General features: G+C 38.9%; 2 protein-coding genes across 5 annotated transcripts; one reads left to right on the top strand and one right to left on the bottom strand.

Annotated features, from left to right (window-relative positions):
- Positions 1-2,785: 2,785 nt before the first annotated feature.
- bcap29 (B cell receptor associated protein 29) lies at positions 2,786-5,932 on the top strand. Of its 3 annotated transcripts, none has more exons than XM_051382822.1 (8): positions 2,786-3,031; positions 3,372-3,478; positions 3,681-3,781; positions 3,889-4,036; positions 4,232-4,367; positions 4,583-4,679; positions 4,898-4,998; positions 5,129-5,932. In XM_051382822.1, the coding sequence occupies exons 2-8, from the start codon at positions 3,387-3,389 to the stop codon at positions 5,162-5,164; spliced, it is 711 nt and encodes a 236-aa protein (XP_051238782.1). In that variant the 5' UTR covers positions 2,786-3,031; positions 3,372-3,386; the 3' UTR covers positions 5,165-5,932. The 3 variants fall into 3 exon arrangements, with proteins under 3 accessions (XP_051238782.1, XP_051238783.1, XP_051238781.1); XM_051382823.1 differs by lacking the exon at positions 2,786-3,031 and adding an exon at positions 3,054-3,127; XM_051382821.1 differs by lacking the exon at positions 2,786-3,031 and adding an exon at positions 3,172-3,259.
- Positions 5,933-6,880: 948 nt separating this feature from the next.
- LOC127353536 (solute carrier organic anion transporter family member 1C1-like) lies at positions 6,881-23,327 on the bottom strand. 2 transcript variants are annotated; one of them, XM_051382819.1, is made up of 15 exons: positions 23,092-23,327; positions 19,779-19,930; positions 14,336-14,477; positions 13,374-13,506; positions 13,028-13,149; positions 12,639-12,785; positions 12,255-12,353; positions 11,471-11,719; positions 10,897-11,061; positions 10,138-10,333; positions 9,736-9,901; positions 9,279-9,463; positions 8,913-8,977; positions 8,534-8,651; positions 6,881-7,397 (listed from the first exon to the last, which is right to left on the bottom strand). In XM_051382819.1, exons 2-15 carry the CDS (start codon positions 19,872-19,874, stop codon positions 7,172-7,174), a joined length of 2,109 nt encoding a protein of 702 aa, XP_051238779.1. In that variant the 5' UTR covers positions 19,875-19,930; positions 23,092-23,327; the 3' UTR covers positions 6,881-7,171. The 2 variants fall into 2 exon arrangements, with proteins under 2 accessions (XP_051238779.1, XP_051238780.1); XM_051382820.1 differs by lacking the exons at positions 19,779-19,930; positions 23,092-23,327 and having other exon boundaries at positions 13,028-13,172; positions 14,336-14,462.
- Between the last annotated feature and the right edge of the window lie 1,737 nt (positions 23,328-25,064).

Raw genomic sequence — 25,064 nt, 5'->3', positions numbered from 1 at the left:
GTAAACAAGCAGTCAAACAAAGTTACAGTTATCCAAACAGCTACCTGGAAGCACTGACCTGTGTGGATGTGTCTTCACCTGTCAATGGTCTTCAGTCTTGATGAGCTTCAATCCGACATGTCCCCATTTGTGACCTCGGCACTAGCTACCAGAGTGGTAAACAGCTCATCTGTTTCATTCATTGTTCCCGAGGTTCCTGAATCCAAAGCCTGGTCGCTGTGTTTGGATCCATCCTCACACACATGTGGCTGCTAAGTTCCTGCAGCAGTTTCTGACTTCTGCTTCTAGACGAGCTCCACCAATAGTCAAGGAAAGAAATTACAACGCAATTTTTAGAGTTCCAGATGTAGGAATACTGCTGCTTTTTAAATGTTTTTATCATTAAAAAAGTCAATCCCTTCGAAAAGCCATATATAGCCAAATCTAGGCTCTATGGATAGCGATGATACGTTGTGCAACCATTGGAGAGAAATTTGTGAGTTTAGGCTATATAAATAAAACTGACCTGATTTGAAATCGACAAACAAAACAAGCTGCTGCAAGGCTTGGTATCCTGAGCCCACATTAATGACACAGGGCCATCTTGTTGTGGGTGTATGGAGTATGGGTACTCACAGTCCCTCCAGCTGAATGCTGCTGAGTTGAGGCTTCAGATCTACAAAACTGTCTGGAGTATCCAGACATGGTAGTGGCTGTAGGTAAGGTTTGGGATCACTGGAGACTTTGACTCTTAGTGAGTCTATGCTGGAAAACCTTGGAGGGTAATGATTTGGAGGAATGGCCCAGCTCCTCTGATATGCTACATTATTGTAGTTAGTTATCTTCATCGGCACTTTTCCAGACCAACAGGCTAAAGATGGAAAACTTCTGGATATTTAGCCACTATGCCAGAAATCCTACAAACTCTGCAGCTGTTAAAGCAAAAGCTCTCGGCGAGGTCATGGACTAAACATCTTAGGAGAAGAGGCCGACATTAACCTCGGACAAAGATAGAGGAGTTGGGGGAGTCAGTGCCCTGAATTTTGCTGTGAATAGTGTAAGTACGTGAACAGAACAAGATTCCCTTGTGGCACCTGAGAGTGATTGCTCATATGGGCCCCACAGGCAGTCCACACGATTAATGACCCATGTGGGCAAACAGATAAGGGACCAATATGGAGCTCATGATGTTCCCAACTCGTGCGCCCACTGAGATGTTCACAACATAACACGGAGCGTGCATATAGGCGTTGTGATGCCAGGACATTATGGCGGAAAAAGCCTGAAGGCAAAGCTCTCAGTTTACAAGTCCATTTATGTTCCAATTGCAACCTTCAGCTATGCAAGTTTGGGTTGTGACTGAAGGATAAGATCATGGATACAAGCAGTTGAAATGAGTTTCCTTTGCAGAGCGTCTGTGCTAGCCCGTAGGGACAGGGTGAGGTGCTCTGATGGACGTCTCTCTGTGGAGGTATTCTGGACACAAACAGTAAGGGGCAGACCCCATCATACACACATAATTCTCAATTGTGGGCCTATATTTCCTCACTTGCAAGGAATGCTCTGGGAACCAAAAATGCATATTAACTCATCCGGCAGGCCTGCTGTATAGTATAGCATATGGAGTAAAAAAAATCAAAGTATATGAAAACAGTCCATAAGCATTGTCACCTCAGCTGCTGTACCTGTCAGGACAGAAAGGTGTATAGACAGACAATAAATAAAATGGATGGAGCTCTCAGGTTGCAACAGTCCACCAAGCACACTATCTCCGTAGCCTGACCATCTGCTTATTGCAGGCATTTTGCTATAATGGCTCTTCAGTCTCCTGAGCTGCGACCTCTGAGATGGTGAGGAGAGGAGAGCAATCAAAGCATATTCAGTTCTGCTACAGTCATTTGCCCACTCACAAAAAGCTATCACAGGGTGCAGCTGTAAACATTTTGCTCCTCAGCACTCCTGAGACAAGCAGTCAAAGAGGATAGCAGCTATCAGTCTCTTTCACAGAGGAAGCCCATGTGAATACACTTTGCAAGCTGAATACTGTGGAGAGGGCAGAATACACTGAATAGTCCTTGGAGCTGAATTCGGTCAAAAAACCTCATTATTCAAAAGGAAGAAGAGAGTGTACTGAAGGCTACGCTCAAGAATTCCCTCAGTCTCTGTTGTTGATGTGCAACACTCATGCAATTCATGTGTTTATGAGCGAGCCAAGCTTTTTGTGTTCCTTTTTAAAAGGCGCACAAAGACATAAAAAGAGCAATCTTTTTCGGTCTTTTTGTTATGAATGAGCTTTTTGGAATAAGCCTATTTCTGCTATTTCACTGACAAATATTTACATTCAGCGGGTGTGTAACGTGAGCCTGTTATCCAAACTGTTGGCTGTCTGTATAGCTTCTTGACACATGGGGAATATTTTGAATTTACTGCAATCATTGCAGAACATAAAGGACTTCCTATTTCCTGCCCCTGTGCAAAAGCCACATTATATTGTTAGATAACATCGCCCCCTTGTGGAGCTTTTTTTTATGCAGAAAATGCTATGTCAGAAAAGCCAACATATTCAAAGAGATATTGTGAGTGTGCTTTTACATTTTAGAAGTTTTGGGATGAATAACACACTCCAAGGCAGAATTAATATTTAAAAAAAAGAGACCTTGGAGTATTCCTCCTGACATGACTATTTTTGTACCATGACATGAAATGTGATAAGACAACAGTAAACATGCTCTCTCTCTCTCTCTCTCTCTCTCTCTCTCTCTCTCTCTCTCTCTCTCTCTCTCTAATACATACACACACACACACAAACCAAAACAGGTCCAGAAAGGGAAAAAAAAAGACAAATCTTGCACTCATTCAGTAAAATGAAAACAAAACTTTTGGTCAGTTTGAAATCCAAAGGGGCTGACCAATGATGTCAACTGACTAGCAGAGTTTTATTTAGGGCTGTAGGTCCTCATATGCCCACCAGCAGCTGTTGTGAGATGTGTGTGAGCACATGTGTGTGTGCGTCTGGACTTTCCCATTCTTCTGATCGTTCAACTTGTAACTGGTAAGCCAACAACGCGATTTATCTCTTGGAATAGATTGACCACCTCCCGCTCTTAAACAAAATGAGACCACCAGCCGTCAATACTAATGCTGAAGAGTAAGAATAGACTTAGAGGAACATTCCTATAAATAGCAAATGTGCAATGAACGCCTGCTGCAGATCGCCTGTTGTATGTAGTAGGCCTACAGAAACCTTTGTGTGTGCATGCTCACTCTACAATATGAAAAGGTAGCAGAGTACAGTTGTATGTGCTGAATATAATTTAAATATTTTGCATTGACTTCCACTGCTGCTTACTCATAATATACATGGAGCTAATTAAACCTGTTAATCTCCCCAGGAAACCACACTCACAATGACTCTCCAGTGGACGGCTGTGGCTTTATTCCTCTATGCAGAGATAGCAGTCAACCTCATCTTATGTATACCCTTCATATCAGCAAAAAGGTACTGCAATTCAACACACAATCCTAAAACATAATCAAATGTTCATTCAGCAACTCCTGTTCACAAAAAAGATGACCTGTGCAAGAGTTTGACTATAAATAAGAAAACTGACAAAGGCAGTTCACACAATAACCAGCAGAGTGCATCCATGTCCTTTCTGCACAGATCTACACTCACACTGTCCTTTTAACCTACTTTGTAGATGGCGTTTGGTTTTCAGTTGGAGAATATGGAGCTGGTTATCTCCATATTGGAACAAATGCTTCTTTACTATGATCATGGTTCTCATTGTACTTTTCCTTGGTAAGCAAAATGCTGTTAGTGACAGACATTGAATAATACTGAGTAAACTGAAAGCATGTTGTCAGAATCAGCATCAGCCAGGTTTCTGTCCTCTTGCCCACTCTCAGATGCTGTTCGTGAGGTGCACAAGTACTCAGGTCCTGAGCCCATGCACGATGCCCAGGTGAACCCAAATGTGTACGACCATGTCCACATGAAGCTGTTCAGAGCCCAGAGGAACCTCTACATATCCGGCTTCTCTCTCTTCCTCTGGCTGTTAGTGTCATTTCCTTTAACATTTATTCAGAAAAACAGAATAATGCATTTGGGACCTTATCTAAAGACAAACCCTACCTTCCCGTTTCACACAACTGTCCACTTGCTCACTCACCCTTTCCAATTCACTTTCTGAGGTCTTGTCTTGCCTTTTTTTCTTTCGGTTTCTCGTCTTGGCCTGTGAACTCATCACAGTATCATGCGTCGGATTGTCACCCTGCTAAACCAGGTTGCTGTCACCTTAGAGAACAGTGCAGAACTTCAGGCACAGACGGACAGTGCTGTCAAAGCAGCCAAGCAGCACCAGGACGACAACATGATGCTCAAACAAGTGAGACTTAACCAGTCTGATGACAAAACTAAAACTTAAATCTTTTCTTATAGTCTTAAGCCTGTTCCTTTGCTTTTGTTCCCCAATGTGTAGCATTTACTGTAGTTTATTGTGTATTCTCTGTATAACATAACTTGTGTTTTATTGTTTTTGTGATTTGGTTAATGTGTTCGGTTGTCTGCCGTTGGGAATTAAGGAGAATCCTTTGTGTTCAGGCTCTCCTGGATGAGGAAAAATCCATGTCAACAAAAAACCAACAACTGAAACTGGAGGTTGAGAAGCTGGCAAGTCAAGTGAAAGCTGCTGAGGAGAGTGAGTAATCATCACTTTCTTCATACAGGATGATCTGCAGTCATAGTGCCAGGCTTATATAAAGATGCTAATTATAAGCTATAATTCCATTAGCAGAGCATGGACCGCCACCGGTGTCTTCTTGACTACTTGCATGCAAACATTAGCTGTGGTATTATGAAAGAAGCTGCTATATCAGAGCAATTCATGGATGTAGTACTGCTTGTGTGTATGTATAGCTGTGCGCAAGTCTCATGCTGAAGTGGAGGCCATGAGGAGACAGGCCAAAGGTCTCGCACAAGAGTATGACCGACTCTTGACAGAACACCATCAACTCCAGGTAAAACACACACACACACACACACACACACACACACACACACACACACACACACACAAACACAAAATACTCTCTGTAACCTACTAATACTGGAGTGATTGTGTTTTTAATTCATTTACTTGATCCACAGAATCCCCAGAGTGCTGCAGACAAAAAGGATCAGTAGACACAGGAATACAGTGACAATGTCGTTGGTGTTGTTTGTTCCACTTTTTCTTCTCATTACACTAGAATTGTGTACAATATGCAGTAGGCCACCAGAGGCCATGTTTGTATTATCACCATTTGTATTATTACCATTTTGAAGCTCAAGCTTTTTTAATTAACGAAAAGGATTAAACAAACAGTAGCATGTCAAGCTTTTAAAATGCGGAAAAATATATTTACATACGGAATAAAATATGTCTTTTTGCATGTTAGTCTTAGTAGTTAGTGGTATTAAAAGTGCAAAAATGAAATTTTGTCTCAGGGGCTCATGCTTATTGCTAGTGAGACCGATTTTCTCAAAGATTTGCACAGAACAAAGCACCACACTCCTGTAAGCACATAATGAGTAATGCATACATGCTGTATATTCATTTATTGCATTTTTATGAGATGTAAATGAATGAATGAATGATGAGATGTATGAATTGTAATTTACTGATTTGACAATGACCAGTGAATTTCTGTCACACACGCATGTCACATTTGTTTGAATTTATTATAAATCTTTAATCTTGACAGAAGCTGTTTGTTTTTAATAGATGTTCAAATTCTAACAAACACTGTTAAGTTATTTTTATTTTTTATTGTAGATTTACCTTCAAACCTTAATACGTATAACTTTACAAACTGATTTTGATTTTGCCCCCCTGAACTTGACCTTTTGTATTTTGCTGACAGTTGGTACATGACAAGCATGAACATGTACAATAAACAAGACAAAACCCCAGATAGCGTGTTCCTTGTTATCACGCTGACATCAATCAGCGCACACAAAATAGTTTTAAATGTTGAAAACAAAATGCAAAGAGCTTCACAATGAGGTAAAGTGTACAATCAGGTAGACGTGGTAGGTTTTGAAGTAAACTTCATTATCAAAGCCAAAATACAATATACTGTATATAGTATTTATAAGATCAAACAGTGTCCCGTTATTTATAAAAATAACATTTCTCTCAGAAATAATTCTGGTGAACATTTATAACATAGACATTTAGTATTGTAAGGTGATATTTTGCATATCTCCTGTTTAAATGTATCATGACTGAAAAGCCAATGCTGCAAAACTCCAAGGTTATGAAATTTATAGCAGTGATTGATAGACAAAACAATCACAACTCAAGGTTGAGTTACGCACTTGTTCTGGAGATGTCAACCATATCACTTGGTCCTCATTAGCAAACTATATTTGCTCTGTTGCCGTGGAGCTGCAATGTTAAAACTATGCATGATTCTGAGCCATCCATGTTGACCTAAAAGCTGAGTTTGACAGTTCACTCTTGACCTTAGAAACAGCAGTTTCAGCTTGCTACAGTACACAAAGGTTGAAAAAAGTGTGATTGTCAAAGCTAACTAGTGTGATTAAACAGTTATCTTACTGAAGGAATGACTTCTATTATGTCTAGACAGGAAGTGGTAGTTTCCTCTCTGAATGCCAACAGCACAATATTTTAGTGGTGTGCTGTTCCTCTGTTGCCTCTATATTTGATCTGCTTGTTGACCTTATTCATTCACATATTGAAACACTTTCTTTGCCTCAGAGTAGGCACATTCACAGCTCCTCGTGTGCCACAGAAACAGTCTACAGAACCTTTTAATGTGCAAAGCCACAAACAGACAGACATGATGGCATTTAACCATCTTCCTCAGGCACCCTAACATATGGAGAATCCAAAAATCTATTTTATGAGGTTTAATCATAAAAACGAAGACCGACATAGAAAATACAGCACAATTACATTCTTTTTTCTACAAAAATCTTCCATTCATGAAAAACAAAAACACATACATTTGTACATTTCAGCATATTTTGTTTTTAAAACGACTTATTTCAGGTATCATACGTCTACACAAATCCTGTACAAATATATACTCTGTGTGCTATGAAAAGTGTCCACAGCGTGTGTTCCTCTTCATATCTGAGGTGCTCCATGGGGCTGAGTCAGAAGAGAAGAGGTTGTGCTGAGGCTCACAAGCGAGTCTCTCTGTCAGGATTGCAATCCAAGGCCAGTATAAACTGCTCACAGTGGATGGAGCTGTTCTCTTCTTTCTTTAGTGACTCCAGCTCTGCACTCCCATTGGTCAGAGCATATTTCTCCTCCCTCTTAATATGTCTTTTGAGTACAGCAAAGCCTAAAATACAAAGGAAGAAGGAGACTGTCCTCAAGCCCAATGTCAGACCCAGGTACACGATCCTGCAGGAAGAAGAAAGCAATACTGTAAGATTACCATAACTGTTAAGCCCTGTATACATTATCAGCAAGTGAATTTTAGCTATTACTCATCTGATGTATGCATATTTTACTTCTGTCTACTGCACTGTTGTGCAGTATTAAGGTCAGTCACTAAACGATTACAGCTCCATCCTGTATCCTGTCTAGCGTGATCTGACCGACACCCCAGGGCAAGCACTATCCTAAATATTTCTCAACCAGTTCCCCCTGTTTTTCAGATACTTTTAGGGGACAAACTGGGAGAGAGTCAAGCTACAAGTCCTGGAGGGTAATTTACAATTCCAGTCTCAGGTTTTTAATAATGACATTGCAAGTCATGGCAAGTCACATTGCAAGTTTTTAAGTAGTTTAAATAGTGTTTTGCTTGAATACATTTTACTGAAACTTTTACATAAAAAGGCAAACCTCACATCAGGTTTAGTTTAGCCTACAGACTTATGATGTTTCATTTGATACTGTATATCTGGCCACCTTTCCATTCAAACAGAAGTCCACCAGCCATTGATCTGGTTGGGCCAGTCACAACCGTTTTTTTATTTAATATGGAGGTTTTATACAATGACTGACAGAGGAGCATCACTTGTCCAGATTTCATAAGCCACATAGGTCTATCTTCACCAAACCCAGATCAAACTGTCTTACTAGGCAGTTCTGATTAAATATGAATCAAGATTCTGTTGCTGCATTGTGTATTTCCCGCTCCAAATTTTTTCAGAAACACATTTTTGTGTACTGTTTTTTTCCTGTTTAAAAACGGACCAAGCAATGCCTCAACTTGCTTGTGTCGCTCAGAGGTACATCACACGTTTTGTTGCTCCGACTGGTTGTGGGTCTATAATGTGTCCTGAGGCCTTTTAGTCTGCGCCCGTTGATAACTTCCCTTGGAAATCGAAAATTAGCTGATAGGTTAGGTCTAACCATAGCAACATTGTCTCTCTATTTTTCATCCATCTAATAGTTTTGTTAATAAGCATTCAAAGGCAGCTTGCATGGTTCTAGACAGTTTGTCTTGTTTCAAGGTGAACTATAGAGTTTTAAAGACATCCTTGAGGATATTGCACACAGTTTTATAACGAAAGTCCTACAGATCTAATTACCTGTAAGCCGAGGTGTTATATATCCTGCATGCTCCTCTTCCTCCACACATCTTGTATCCCCATTTGAGGCATGTTGTGTCAATTATGGCTCCAAAGTATATAGGGGCAGGTATTCCAGCTGCAGTGCAATTTAAATTAACTTGTTACTTCAAACAAACAGTAAAAAAAAAGACTGGTTCAAGATGGGTGCCTACAAACACTGTCACATATTATATCCACAGTTTTATAATACATAATGTTAATACAGACACCTCATTATAGTAATTCTGCTCATTCTAAACATGCAGCATGCTGAATGTCAGCTCTTAGGAGATGTTCCTGCACCTGACATTCACACTAGGTAGACAGCAATGTACAGAATACCAAATGTGATTCTCACCGAGGGTGCGAGTGGCTAACGTGTGGACTCCAAGAGCAAGAGATTTCAGCTCAGGCTTAATGCACCTATAGAACCAAGACAGAGGCATTAAAGGAACGTCAAGTTTTAAACCACACTTGTAGAAAGATAATGCTACAAATTAACATTGATTTGATGCTTTGAGGTACAAAGTAGAAAAGTGCTTTAATTTTTGCAGTTTTAGTTGAAATATCTCTGATGATACTGTATCATATGGAAGTGATCACATTTTTCTCATAACAGCAGAAAGTGTAATCTGTCAAAGAATGACAAAATGATGTATTGCTTCAACAACAGTCTAGTGATTCCAAAATTTTTGTAAAGTCCACAAGGGGCTTGTTGACGGACCTGACAAGCAGCATAAAGCCAGGTGTTCCCCCAAGAGAGATGATGAAGGAACTGAGGACTGAAAGAGCCAGGAAGTATGGAAAGATTCTGTCACAGCTGTCTCTGCGTGGACACTGGCCCAGAGTGGCTGTCAGGTTGCCAGGTTGGGAATCAGCCAGTGCTACACACCTGCAATTGTCAAACACCTAACAAAGAAGAAAACAACAAGTTTATCAATGATGGATGCACTACAGCACAGCACAGCAGGAAACACTTGTCCTGTAGGTAAACAGTCATGCAAATACAACTGAAATGTCACATGCTATTCTGTAGGCATCAGTAATATTGGGCAGCAGCAAAAACTGTAGCATGATACGAATAAAACACAGCAATTAAGCCCAAATATAAATAAATGTTTTTCAGTCAAGGTATATTGAGAAATATGAGGGTGTCATGAAGTCAGTGGTGTGTGCCTGACCGTATTTCTGCCATAGCCGGTGGAGGAGGCGCATCCAGCCAAGCATGGGGACACGTAGGTGATCCCGTTCTCTCCACACACTGGATCCCACTCTCTTCTTGAGCACAAGCAACCCGAATTACAGTCAGAGAAGAGAGACGGTTCCTGATAAGACAAGCCTTCCACTCTGCATGTGACAACATGAAGAAAATGCATATATTATTGACAGCTCTCATGAAATATTAATCAAATAAGAAGCCACGACCATTACTGTGCATGGAATATGAAAACAGAAACAAAGAAAGGCAACGCAAAAGAAATGCCAAGAAATGTGTGTAATGATTAATTGTGAAATTTCTAAATCCTTCTGAATATTACCTATTCCACTAGCACATGAGAGAAATGTATCAAGACATCACATACCCAGTATATGAAACTGTAATGCCTGCCACCTTGGAGTTCTCACAGCTCATGGCTAAGAAAAAGAGCGACAGGAAGTAGCCCAGCAGGGAGGTCCCAAAGGCAAATTTAGCTGCTCCCATGATACCCAGCTTGTACTTCTTCATGACAACCCCTCCAGAGAACATCCCCAGGGCCACAGCTGGGATGTTGATCATGCCTAGCCAAATTGCAGAATACAACAGATTCTTAAAGGGATAGGGGATCAGGAAACAACGTGAACAGGCAACATCAGGCAGCAACATCGCTTCCCAGAAGGGATCAAAGTCAGAAGTCTCTCATTCATATTTCATCTAAAATGAACTGAAGTCATGTTGTGAAAGATGAAAATGCCTTTTGATGGTTGAGAGGATATGTAATGCATTTCTCATCACCCAACACCCTGTTCGCTCATTCAGATATGTAGATTCAAAGAGCTACGCTATTACACTGTCTTCAATTAAGCTCAGGCTTGGTCTCAGTCATCTGTGCGTTACTTTTTTAATCCATGTTTGTCATTTTAGAATGTCCAATGATTGCAGTAAACCTGGTTGTCATTTTGAAGCTGCAGCGCTTACTTAAGAGGGATGTGGGAGTTGGGAGCATAAAAAATTCATCAAAAGCTGGCTCATGAAACACTTATGATGACCGTCCAGCTCACATCAGTTTGCATCCTTAAATACTTTGCTTTCAGTGATGCAACACAGGTTTTGAACAAGCTTGTTATCAAAATACTCTGCTTACCCATGAGAAAATTGGCTTTTGACGCTGACTGGCCATAGTGTTGCTCAATGTATTTGGGTTTGTAGGTGACCATCCCGATGAGAGAGTTGAACTGAATGATGGTCACGCATAAGTAGATGATGTACACAGGATTTCCGAGGAGACTTTTCACTGTGGGCACAAAATCTGCGTGGGGAAGTTTATGAATAGCAATTAAAATGTAGGCATTGCTTTTCATAATTTACAGATTACTATTGAATAACATTCAATATCATATAACATATAATATCAATCATAACAAGCTTACAATGTTCAAAACTAGACCCATAAACATGTTTAAAATGACACATCCAAAGATAAAGTTTCTCTTGGCTGAATGAAAACTATTTAAATTCAGAATTCATAATAGAAAATTAGCATTTGTGGTAATAATGTGAGAATACTGTTTTTTAAATAAAGGTGTCTTCAGGAAAGGAGACAGATTCAGCAGTGAAAGTTATAACATCCCTAAAGATTCCACGGACTGCATACAGATTATTATGCAAATATTCAATATTCAACAGAGGATAACCACTTGGTGTGACGATAATCATACCTTTGGCCATCTGATGTAAATTAGCTGGCTCTTCGGGTCGAAATTTGTGCTCCATTGTCTGGGAATCTTTGATAAACCTGGTTTGCTCTGGAGTGCACCTGGTATCGTGTTTATCCACAGGAATGGGCAGTGATTTAGGCAGGAACCAGAAAGGAACAGCAGACATGAGGGTGATGGTACCAGCGATGAGGTAGCCCAGCCACCATGCCCCCACCCAGCGGGCATCACCAGGGGTAATAGTCACGGTCTCTGTGGAGAGATAATAACCCTATCAGCACAGTATGTGGATTCATTTTGATTCATTTGCCATAGTTGCTATAGTTTTAATTTATTTAGTTTTATTTATAGTCATTTCTGTCTGAGGCACGGCACATTTATTTAGAAACTACAATTTATATAGACTCAGTTTCAAAGTGCTTTACATACACTTAAAATTTAGGGCTGTTAAGTTCAAAAGCAACATTTCCTAACATTAGGAGGTGTCTCCTGACTTGTTCACAGAAAGGTTTACAACAGCTTTCAAGTGTTTGCTTCCCAGTCAGATTATACTGTATCACAGGATTTACCCTACCCTAATTCATATCCGTTTGGCAGGTGTATTATGTCTTACACACCTTTAACACTGTCATGTGCAACAACCAATTTCTATATCCAACTCTCCACAGAGCAGTATGAGTGCATTTTCTGCAATGTGAACATAAGATAATCCACAACAACAATTTTCTGAGCACATTATTATTATTTAATAAGTCATAATTCATCATTCAGATGGCAGCTCACTCACCCATGTCCACATAGCCAATGTCAACGTAGATTTTAGCACACAGCGACCCCAACAGGTACCCAAAGACAGGACCAATAACAGACATGGTTTGGACAAATCCTAGAATATACAAAAAGAAAGGTTATTTCCATCAAACCACATTGAACACTAACATACAAACATAACATCCTATGTTTGGGCTCAATTCAACAGTTGATTTAAAAAAAAAGAAGCCCAAACTATTTTCTTTCTTTTTGTTCCTACAGTTGAATATTTGAAGTTGAAATTCCTCTGTGCTCATTGGAAATCAGATTTTAGGGGCGGGGCCTACAAGCATTGAAAATTAAGTGACCTTAATCTTGGTACTGTGTAAAGCTGCTAATGACAGTGATTAAGATACATTACCAATATAGAGGGCCGCATTCTCGGATTGTGCATAATCATCAATATAGGAGATTCCCAAAGGCTGTACTGGAGTCTCTCCAATCCCACGCAGGACGTTTCCCAGAAACACATAGATCCACATTGAAACACTGGATTCCCGCTCACAGACTACAGTTGAAATTGAAATAGGAAAAATGGAATGAGAAGTTATAATCAAAACCCTCAAAAACTGACAAAACATTATCAACTCCAGCATTGTCATGTAAATCGCAGATATTAAAAAAGGACAAATTTACTATGAGTGTCTAAAATTTCTGGCTGTCTGGCAATGTCCTCTGACACACACACGTTAGTCCCAGTACGGAACAAACAATCCAGAAAAAACTTAAGGACCCTACTCCTAATCTTACCTCTAGAGGGCAGTACAGAGGGTCTGTAACCCGCCCTGGTGGACTCAGGTGAGCTTTCTGGACATGGAGAGAGGTTACTGGTTGAATTCAATGAAGATCTAGCTGATGTTTCGATCTTATAGCTGCGTACAAAATACCAATGTGACTGTTAAACAAGGGAAGGGAGAAAGCATCAGGTATCGTTAGATACTCACAATGTGAAGCACAAATACATACATCAGAGTACATTTGCAAGAAATACTGTTACTACATTGTGTTTACGGTGCTTGAAGACTTAAAACAAAGAAATACATGTATGGAATTAGTTAACTGCAATGTATGCACACAGACGTGACACTTTGCCTACCGGCCAATGATGAAGTGAGGCATGGCGATCAAGAAAGTCCCAAAAGACATCAATATACATCCGATTGCTATGATCTTGGGTCGGTGGAGTTTGGCACCAAAATAGCTCACAAAGGCAATCACCAACAAATTCCCTACAGGGTTAAGATGATCAGAATAGGAGATGAATCAAAGGCATTAAATGAGACCTACTGCGGAGAGAGTTTCAATTAGTAAAGTAATCTACAATGTTTTTAAGTAGTATATAAACAAGAAAAGGTTTTCAGAATACCAAGTATCTGGTAGGACATAATAATAAATCATAATAATAATAATAATAATAATAAAAAGAGATACATACAGGGGAAAGTATTCTTTATATACATATTTTTATTTACACAGCTTTAACCAACAATCCACTAGTACTGTGAACAGCCCACAGCATTTTCATGAATTTAATTTGTCCTCCATCATGATATGGTCCACTCATTTTGAAAAATTACATTGACTGGATTAAGGGGGGGCTTTATAATATCGGTTTACATGGCTGAATGTCACATACAGTATCTTGGTCACTGCAAACTGGGTTTTCACAAAATGTAAGGGCCAATGGTCTCATGACAGCATGTGTAGGCTTAAGTCAGTGTAAATGTTCATATTTATCTGACACATGCATATGCAATATTACATATTCTTCACTCAGTGTCCCCAGTCTGTCCGTCTTTCTACAACTGCAGAAACCTTTACAAAATCCCTCTATTCAAAGCCTACAGGCAGTAGCTCCAATGGATTTTTCACTTGCCAATTAGGTATGCCACCAGTAACTATTTAATGCTCCAAGGGTATGCATGTATGCTGTAGTGTCAAGCTTGATGACATGCTGAGTACATATACTTGGCTTACTTTTAGCATCAGCTTCAAAACATGTGCACAAGTAGCCAGTAACGGAGTGACACACGGACAAAATAGAATTCAGAAACTCACCTATTTCAAAGCTCCCGTCAATGATGCCAATCAGATAACTAGGGATGTCAAATCGTCTTTCTAGTTGTGTAATTGTGCTCTTCATGTAGCTGCCAGATAAAGCCTTGGCAAAGTAGGCAAAGGACAAGGCTGCAAGGAACATCTACAGAGATATAGAAAAAGACTGTGTCAAACAAAATGCTTCAGAATTGCTTCTTATCATTTAATTTCAAAATATTATATTGACCTGTATTATTATTCTTTTTTATTATATTATTCATATTACTAGAGCATTAGTAGCAGTGTGGTTCTCACATTCATTTTTACAACTCAAAGTCAATTACAAATCAGTACAGTATGCAGAGAAGGCACAGTGAAAAGTAAACATGAAAAGCCAGAAAGTTGAATTCTAAAGGCTGGGCTGAAAAGGAAAAGAACAAAACAGAGAGGGAAAAGTACAGAGCACTAATTTGAGACATTGTACGCACATTTCTCTGAGTGCGTGTGTGTATGATGTGAATTTGCAGTGCAGATACACCTTTGTCAAAGGAAAGCTGGCAATGTCACCTGTGGACACTGACATCCAGTAACAAAGGGAGGATTAGAGATGAAGCAAGTTTGATAGAGAAGCCAATCCCACAAGGACACAGACACATCCACTGCACTATGAACTGACAGCCCAACCAACATGCAGCGTAATTGGAAACAGGTGAGAGGTAACCACAGCCTGCAAATTCATGAATATTTTTAAACTAATAAAATAATCCATCCATCATCTATAACCACTTTCTTTTGCAGGTTTGCGGGAGCCCTGGACAGGTCACCAGTTCATCACAGGGATGACACATAGAGACAAACAATCATTGACACCGATAGGCCGGAGCACCCAGAGGGAACCCACACTGACACAGGGAGAACACGCAAACTCCACAAAGAAAGATATCAGTCCCAGCCACAAAAATGCCCCAACCAGCAAGAACCTTCTTACTGTGAGGCAATAGTGCTAACCACTGTACCACGAGGCGGCTCCAACAGTGCCGCCCTAATCAAATCTGACTAATTAATTCTTCTAGATGTGACAATGTTATGGCACTCTCTCTGGACCAAAAACTGAATTAATTAATGATTATCACAATAATTGTTTGGTCAACAAAATGTTATTCATATAGTGTGTAAATAGTGAAAAATGCCCATCACTTCATATGACATATCTTTATTTGTCTGACCAACACTCCAAAACCCAAAGATATACAACTTCCTAACACAGAATACAAAAAAGTAAATATAATTACCTCTGAGAAATTGTATCCAGTGATGTTTGAGCATATTTGCTCATTAACTAAACTAATCAGTTATTCAAATGTTTGCTAAATATTATAATTACAATCCCCTTATTGTTTCAGATCTTAGTTCAAAGCACAAAAGTTTGATGTTTCGGTCTCACAACCTTTATAAGATGTATTAACAGATACCAACAAAGGTACTTTAAAATACTGGAAATACGTTTTTTTGTTTTTTTTTACAGTATTACGATATTTTTACATCTTTACTGTAATCAACCCTGAAAGTGAAAAAGTATCCATTAGTCATTGAGGCTTCTCTGGTGAAGAACTATAATAAGTGAAAATCAGTTGCAGATACAAACATTCACAGAACTCTGAAAACAGATATCTTTTCAGATCATGGCTCCAAGTGTAAGCACAAATTAAATAGTAGATGGTGAAGTATTTAGCCTTTGGGCAAAGCCCAGAGAAACAGAGAAATCCCTAATCAGAATCAGGAACAACACGAGTAATGAATTTGCCAGCCTCGACAGTGTCGGGCTTAGTAGTCTGTTAGAGTGGGTCTGCTTAAGGGAATCCCAGTGACACCAAATATTGCAGCAGCGCTAGCATGGATGTTGCATACAGCTTGTATTTTACATCTCAGCACTGCATTCAAACTTTAGATCATGTGAACTGCAAACTGTTACCTCCAAACCTTATCAGCTGAACAAAAAGCAGAAAACAGAGAAGGAGCAGATACTATCTAACACCAGTCTAATATAAAGACTTTTTCTGTTCCAGCATTAATTTAACTTTTTCTTTCTTCAACATTTTCTCTCACTCAGTCTCACTTTCTCTGCAGCAGTAGTCTCCCTTCACATAGTTTGGCAGAGTGAGAAGACAAAAGATTCTCAAATCTGTGAGGAGCTAATCAGTGGCAGAATGAGGCTGTCTGAGGGGCAGGGGTTGCATATGGTAGTGAACCAGTACACAGAAAGATGTGATGCAGTTATGGTGAAACAGTTCCAAACCCTGTTTTATTTTATTATGTGACTCAAGTCCAGTGTGTAGGATTTAGTGGTATCTAGTGGTGAGACTTCACATTGTAACCAAAACGAATAACATTTTCCCTTTTCAAGCATGTAGCAGAAACTATGGGGGTCATGATAACTGGAAAAATCTAGAGCCAGTTTGTTTGTCCATTCTCGGCTACTGTAGAAACATGGCAGTTCAATATGGCGGATGCCATAGAAGAAGACCCACTCCTTCTGTAGATAAAAACGACTCATTCTAAGGTAAAGTAAAGACAATGATTCTTATTTTCAGGTGATTATTCACTAATGAAAACATACCAATGCATATTATATATATATATATATATATATATATATATATATATATATATATATATATATTGTCAATAATAATTGTCTTTTGACATTATCTCTGTTGAGACATAGTCTAATCTGGTTTCCTAGCCTTGAAATAAACTGCATTCTGGACCCTCTGCCAGTTGAACTTATTCTTTGGCTACTCTGGGACGTACTACGCTGAATGCCCACTAGCTTAAAGACTGCTGTGGTTAATTCGCTACTCAAGAAACGACACCTTGATCCAGGGTCTCCAAGTAACTACAGACTGGTCTCTAAACTTCCATCATTTTCAAAAGTAGTGTGAAAGAGCTGTTTTCGTCCCATTTAACTAACAACAATCTTCCAACATTCCACTGAAATTGCTCTTATCAAAGTGGTAAATGACATTTTACTTAGTACTGACTCAAACTGTGGATCTCAGTGAAACATTTTATACCACAGATCACAGCACACTAATTGATCGGCTTGAAAGCCTATTTGGTATCTCCAACCAGTCCTACCTTTCTGTATATAGTGTCTCTATAGTACATGAATATTTACAGATGTGAAATATACAGTTACACTGATAATACTCAGCTGTATGTACCTGTAAAGGCAGATGATCAATCTTAAATTAAAAATTTAGAGGCCTGTCAAACTAGGGCTGTAGCTGAATCAGAATTTTGTCAGTTGAATCAGATATGACTGTTTAATACAAAGATTAGACTATTTGTTCCTTTTTTTTCAGTTTGGCGCTACATTAAACTTCTATATCAGCAGTTCATGCAGTGGGAACGCAGCTACATGAGTCTCATGTTGTAGCTTACTTCACATTGTGTGTGTGTGTGTGTGTGTGTGCGTGTGTCCTGTTTATAGTTCAGTTATAAAATCTCAAAGCACCACAGAGCATCTCTCCTGCTAACAGCGCTGTCAGCCCAAGAGTCAGTCACGGTGTACTGCGTCAGAGGAGCTTGTACCAGTGTCTGGTTCAAAAGTGGTTTAGTCGACTTTATTGACAGTCGTCACCAGAGCTGAGCGTGCCGAGGCAGCCGCTGCCCCACCGTACCGCTTCTCTTTGTTAACCATCACTCTTCTCTGCTTCCATCACATTTCTGGTCTGTGCTCATTTGAGAATTAGATTGTAAAGTTTACAGCCTACCATGCTGTGTACAGTGACACAGCTACAAAACAAAAGTGAAAAGACTTGACAGACAAAATGCGAGTCGATTAGGGGTCTACTTGACTGATGATTCAAACTGCATCAGCTTTTCAGGGGCAGCCCTGTGTAAAACTGGATGTTCCTGCTACTGAATTATGATAAAACTGAGATGCTGATCATTGGCCCAGCTCGACATAGATACCAGTTTGATAAAGTAACAGTAACTCCTGACAAGTGAGAGTCTACAAAGGGCATCCAAATATCCATCCAAATCCATATCCATTATCTATATCTATATCTGTGATTACTGTTTTCATTATTTTTGTTTACATTGTCTTTCTGTTTTTAAATCTGGTTTAAATCATGAGGAACTTTGCAACTTACATTACAGGAACATAAATTCCTTACAAGCTCTTGTTAAAAAGTTAAGATTTACAAAAGTGGTGTCCTTAGTTTCATTTTAGCTTTCATAATGTGGTTTTCCAAAATGATTTGTGTAAAGGGAACAAATATGTTTAGGAGCTAAATTTATGTTATAATTGATTAAATTACTTGATTACATCTTGTGAATTCCACTGAATTTGATAGATATTTTACCTCTTTAATTCTGAAATTTATTGGGTCTTATTGTGATATTAAGTATAAATATTTCTGATAATAAGAACCTAATATTTCATATAAATCCTTAATGCACTGGACACCAGAGGGATGAAACATTGTTCAAATACAATGCAAAATAGTAGGTTGCTACCTTTATCTCACAATGTTTATGTGAGTACATGTACAGTATGTATTATAATCCAAATGTGGACTAAACAAATGTGCAAGATTGTATCCTGAATTTGAACACGTGTGTGCTACAAACAGACAAAATCCCTTTGTCTATTAACAAGCAAATGTTTTATCAAAAACACAGAGAAGTTCATTGTAGAATTACCACACACAGAAGGAAAACACACACAGTATGGACAAAAAGGCAGCATGACTGGAATTCCTTATTATTCTTGCTTGCCGTTGTCCAAGTATTTCACTAAGCAGCTTTTTAATTATTGTCCAATGTGCTTCTTAATCCAATAGAGGTACAGACCCTCTGTTCTGACCTATTTTACTGAAGCACAAACTTTGTCTAAGGAATTTTTCACGACTTAATACACAGTCCAAAGGGCACACCGAGCTGCTGCACTCAACACCTTGCATAGTCATCATCTAGGCCTACCAGAAACATGCAGCATGCTCAACATACAACTCTCAGTGGGTGTTCAAACATTCATGGATTTACATCAACATACACAGAAGACACCTAAAGTGGTTTTATTCAGCTAGGCACTCTTAAAAAAATAAAGACACCACCCTGAAGACATCACGGTACAGCAGAGAGGTCTACAGCTACAGCTTTTAGATATTCTCCACATACGTGAAACGCATGCACAAGAGGGTGCATTCACCAACACAATGCACTCTGTGTTTCTCTTCTTTAGATACATGTGATCACAGTCATTGGACAGATATTTTTGTTTTCCCCTTTAGGCCAGTCAGGTGACTTTGGAAATGACAGACATATGAGCCCTCAGGCTGAAACACTTCAAACATGTTCTTAAAACTGTTCTCTGGTAGATAACACTGTCCTTACTGGTCTATAAAACTGTACTTGTGTAGTTTTCCTCCCTTTATTCCACAAAAGACAGTACCTTCAGATTGGGGTGGCAGGAGTTCTTTCCTGCAGAGGAGGTAGGGTTGTTGCCTAGAGTCCAGCTGCCTGTGGCTGTGTTGTTCATCTTCTTCATAGTAGCCGTGTACCTGAGCTGTGGTTTCTCTTTAAATGGTTTATGGCTTTCCTTACCTATTGGAAGAAATTAAAAAATCTGTCAAACCCATTTCTCTCAACAACAATTACTGTAGTCATCTAAGACAGGACGTCATTATATGCTGATGTACTAGGAATAGCATGTTCCATGCAGCAAAGTTAAACAACATAAAAGCATTAACAACAGATACCATATGTCCCAAGATGTTTAAAGCTTAGCTTAAAACACTGCAAGCAAGGATAAATGGTTAGCCTAAATCCATTAAGTTGCCTTCCAGAAACTCCAACAATGTCATACATGCACACTGAATATTGTGTAGTTAAAACATTCTTGAGAAGTGGAGGTATTTACTGTACTGACCAACAATAGTACAGTGACAGCACATCACATCTAAGAAGTCTTTTGGATTTGCAATGTCAAACATAATGTTAAACTTCTGAAAAAGGGGATTCTTCTTGATAGCTTTGTGAAAAATCTAAATAAAGACAATTTTGCAGCAGTTCAAGGGCACATTTTCTTTTTTCACACTTCCTTCACCAACATGTTCCTTCACCACATTTTCTTTTTTCACACTTCCTTCACCAACATGTTCCTTCACCAACATGTTTCCACAAACTGAGTATTCCGTTAACGAGACACTGACCTGTGCTAATGATTTGTTTGAACTACAGTATATTTACTCTTAGGAAAGAGACACTGGGCAATCATGCAAAGATTCAGTTTATGGGGCAGCATCTCCTCAATCTGAGATATTCTGAAAGGCCTATAAGGATTCTGCAGAAATGTAACATGTGAACCACTGGTGCACTGATACCTCGACTAATTAACTCCACTGACAATTTCAGTACATATAAATTTAGATGTTTACAGTTTTCTCAGTTGCGGTTATAAGGTTTGTTTACTGGAGGCATGACAATCCAAATTTCTTGAATTACTAGAAGTAGTAATTTTCCCTCAAAAGAAGAAAACCCTGTAACCCTGGTGATAAGCCGGAATAGAAATGAATGAATGAAGGAATGAGTCACATGACAAATCGCATTCAAGCATGGTAAAGGCAATTGACAGTTGTAGCTTTCAATATTATAAATATTATTTAATGCAAAGCCAAGCCTAAAACATACAATTTCTTAAACAGCTGTGACATGATTGTAAATGAATGATTCCACATCAAGACATATAATTAATGACTCTTGACTGTATTTACACCACATTTAACATATAGGTCAGTTACGCTTAGATCAACAGCACACCGTACACCCACGAACCTAATGGGAAATACAAACAAGCCTTAAGCTGACTTAACAAGCCAATGGGTAGCTCATTAAATACAGTAAATGGGCAAGTTCATATTTCAGATAAAACTGATTACTTGTAGTGCTATGAAACACACAGTAAAGAAAGAAATTTAGCAGAAAACAGGAAATAAGTTTCAGAATAAACTACTGGAAAGCAGTGAAAAAAAAACAACTAGAAAGAGAAAATCTATCACAGTTTGAAGAATCTTTTTGAAGATCAGAGCTTAGAGAAAAACTAAAGCACCAACTATATGCCTGAAGTATTATGGAAGTACAAGAAATACTGGTTTACACATTGCATGCACATGCAGTGTGTTTAACATACAGGACAAATTATGATAATCTGTCATCACTATCAACGTCTGAGGAAGGTACAAGAATCTGTCTCTTTACTTCAGGACTGGAACAAAAACAAAACAAAAACACCAGAAGCATCATATTATCTCGAAGAGATTAGTAATTAAAACAAAAAATATATTCTTTCAGTTGTTAGAATAGTCTCTTCAGTAGCAGTGATGATGATACTAAGAGGTCTTTAGAAATGGTGAAGGTTAACTTTAATAGGAATGATAGAACTCAGTGATGAAGGACAGAAAATGTATAGATTTCCTTTAGACATGGCAATTGGATTTTTTATGCTTTAGTAATGGTCCATATAGGATTCCAAAAACTTCTTTGGAAGTGTGATCTGACCAGTAACGTGACAGCAAACTGAAAAGTTTTATCTGAAAAACACAGTGGCATATATTCATCTTAAAAACAACCAGTTTTACCAAGCAACCTACTGTAGAGAGCAAACCAAAAGATGACATTATGATTTAAGTCTGTTTAGTCTGGTGCTTGTGAATGATGACATGATGTGAGAGAGATGGAAACAGAGAGAGCAGAGCAAAGAGCAGAGCTGTGACACTATTTAAAAGACAGCCTGCTTATTCAGTGACATGACAACTCCCTATGGATCCCTCCTCCATGCACCAAATGACTTTGAACTCTGCAAGAAAAATATGTAGCTGTAGCTGACGACATAAGAGCTTTTTATGCTTGTTACCTTAAAGGTCCAGTGTGTAACATTTAGGAGGATTTCTTTTGAGAAATTGAATATAATGTTCATAGATATGTTTTCATTAGTTACAGTCACCTGACAATAAGAATTGTTGTGGGTTTTTTTTTTTACCTCAGCATGAGCCCTTTTTATCTACAGCCTTCAAACATGTGATTGATAAACTGATATAAGGTACCATATTCTGTGTCCTATATACTTAATACATGCCCTGATGTAATTATCAGAAGTGATTCATTGTCCTTTAAAGGCAGAGGCTGAGCCTCCTCATCAAGATTCTTGACAGTAATCCACAAGTGCTTGACTGCTGCAGTGCACCTTTACACTTAAAATAACAGCTACATGAAGACAAACCAACATTGTTTTTTTTAGTTTTTGCAACCCACTGATGAAGACACAAGATTAATATCATACACCAAGAAATGTGGAGTAAACTTGTGCTGAGTTGAAAGAGAATTTTAAGTGATATTCAGTGGACTTTTATTCTCTGCCTACAATAAACGCAGCAACATTACGATTTCTTTTGAATGGTGACACCACATGCACTCGGGTTAATTAATCAAAGCATAGGCTACAGAGTAACCAGATAAGCTTTCTCTGAATTCTGCAAATGTCCCTGCTGTTCCTACGGACAGCTGTGTGCACTGTACCGGTTAAGTGTTTGTTGATGCAGAGTTGACACAGGGATATATTTTCGGTCTGTCAATTAAAATCTGAAACCATATCGCCGAAACTTGACTAAATTCTCGCCTCGATACAACAAAACAAAATGTCTAGGAAACAATTTCCCCCATGATTTTCCAATGACACATTAAATGCAACATCATGATAGACTACTTACCCAACTCGGAGCTTCAACCCTTTCCCCTCCGCGACGTCTCTCTCTGAACTTCTTATTCTAAAACACAAATCAAGGCGAGAAGAATCCTGTTGTTTCACAAATAAAATGACCCTCTTCCAATCAAGTCACCTCCTCCTGCTGTACATGCTCCTCGGCAGCGGAGAGCAGTGTGTTTCGGTGAAAGCTACAGGGTGGATACTGAGCACAGAGACGCACACGTGATGCGTCAAAAGCTGCGAAAACTACTTGCCACACCATATCACATCTTTACTGAGCTCCGAGGAGCTGCGAGCGGGTGAAGTGTTATTGCAAACATCTGCAGTGTGTTGGTAAACCCACAACACGAAGTCATGATTCAGATTTCCGCAATTAAGAATTCATCTATTAGCCCTGCAGCGTGTTTGTGGCATTCATTTGCTAAAAGTACTGTATAATGATGATTCCCCTCTGCCAGTATTACTACAGTATGTGATGTTAACAGCTTTCAAGGATGACTCAGATAAAATAATAATAACGCTGAGCAAAAAACTGTATCATGGCACACAAAGAGGACACATGTAAACTGAGGAAATAATATCCCGATTGTTAGTCTTCACTGCCAGCCGTTAAGTGGAATGCAAAGGGGGCTTTTAAACTATTCACTCACTATGAAATTAAATTGTTAAGCTTATTGAGCTGTGTTGCATCAAGAAGCAAGAGCAAGTAGATCACTCTAAATAATGCAGATGCTGTTTGACTGAACCAATATCATCTAACTGCAGACAGTTGTGTGTCAATGTGTCATCAAATCACCAAACATAGGCTCACAAAGAGTGAAGATTGAATCATGTTTCAAAATAAAGTTCAGTTCTCTGCCTGAAAACTAATTTGACTGAACTTTTCACTAAACTTGTAAGTAAGTAAGAGTAGTTAATAAATTAAATTGCGCATTACAGTTTGAAGCTGAATGTGAATCTTTAGACTTTGAGTCTGATGAAGAAAATATTCCCCTGGTGCATCAAATACCCTAAAAGTGGACATTGGAGCCTTTTCGGTGTACGAGCAGATTTTTTCTCTTCATCTGCTCACTTTGAGCTCAGCACCTGCCCTTGTTTTGTTCTGATGATGCAAGCTTACTCCTATTTCTATCATCTTTTGACTTTAGGCTACTGCTGTTTAACATTTTCCTCAACTGCCAACTACCAACACACCTTTAATGCATCGCCCCCCTAATAAAAATGCATCGTTAGATAAGGTCATACTTCCCCTGTTGAGCCTACTGACACACCAGGTGGTCAGACCTCATTTCTCAAGTTTCTCTGTTGCTATGGGGATAAATGGTCTATACACAGCAGACCTACTTGTTATGAACATGTCCGCACCTCTTCATGTAGCTTCATGGGTAGTTTAACATAACCTGTTAAGCATATTAAGCACCCACAGTAAGATGTAGAGTTGGTTAAGGTCTATGTTGATTTATTTTATTAAGGCTTAGAGCTGTAGCCATGTAGGGATGACTGTACTTTGTGCCTGATAATTAGTTTACAAAAAAGGTATACACAAGATGAATAAACATGATACTGGGATTTTTTAATCTGTATTTTAAAATAAAGGTGAATCTACATCTGTACTGGATAGTGAAATTGGAGCTGGAGCCACAGAAGCAGGCCGACTGGTTGTTACCTTTTAAGTGACTCTGCATTGGTAAAATTCTTATATTGTGATTAAGAGTGAGCAATATAAAATCATCTGTCACTATACATGTAATTTTAGATTGGAATATTTGTATTAATTGTGATTGTGATGAAATAACCAGATGGGAAATATTTCCATAAAGCACTCATGATTTCTGATCTGTAGCTTTGCCCACAATGGTCTAATACTGTACAACCACATATTTCGAAGTGACAGCTACCACTGTCCCAATGATATGGCAAAATCTCCTACGGTAGATGATCCTTTGATGGCATATTGTAACAACTGGAGAACTGAAG

This window comes from Dicentrarchus labrax, unplaced genomic scaffold, assembly GCF_905237075.1.
Source record: "Dicentrarchus labrax unplaced genomic scaffold, dlabrax2021, whole genome shotgun sequence".
Classification (NCBI taxonomy): Eukaryota; Metazoa; Chordata; class Actinopteri; family Moronidae; genus Dicentrarchus; species Dicentrarchus labrax.
This window is presented reverse-complemented; position numbering and strand designations above follow the sequence as displayed.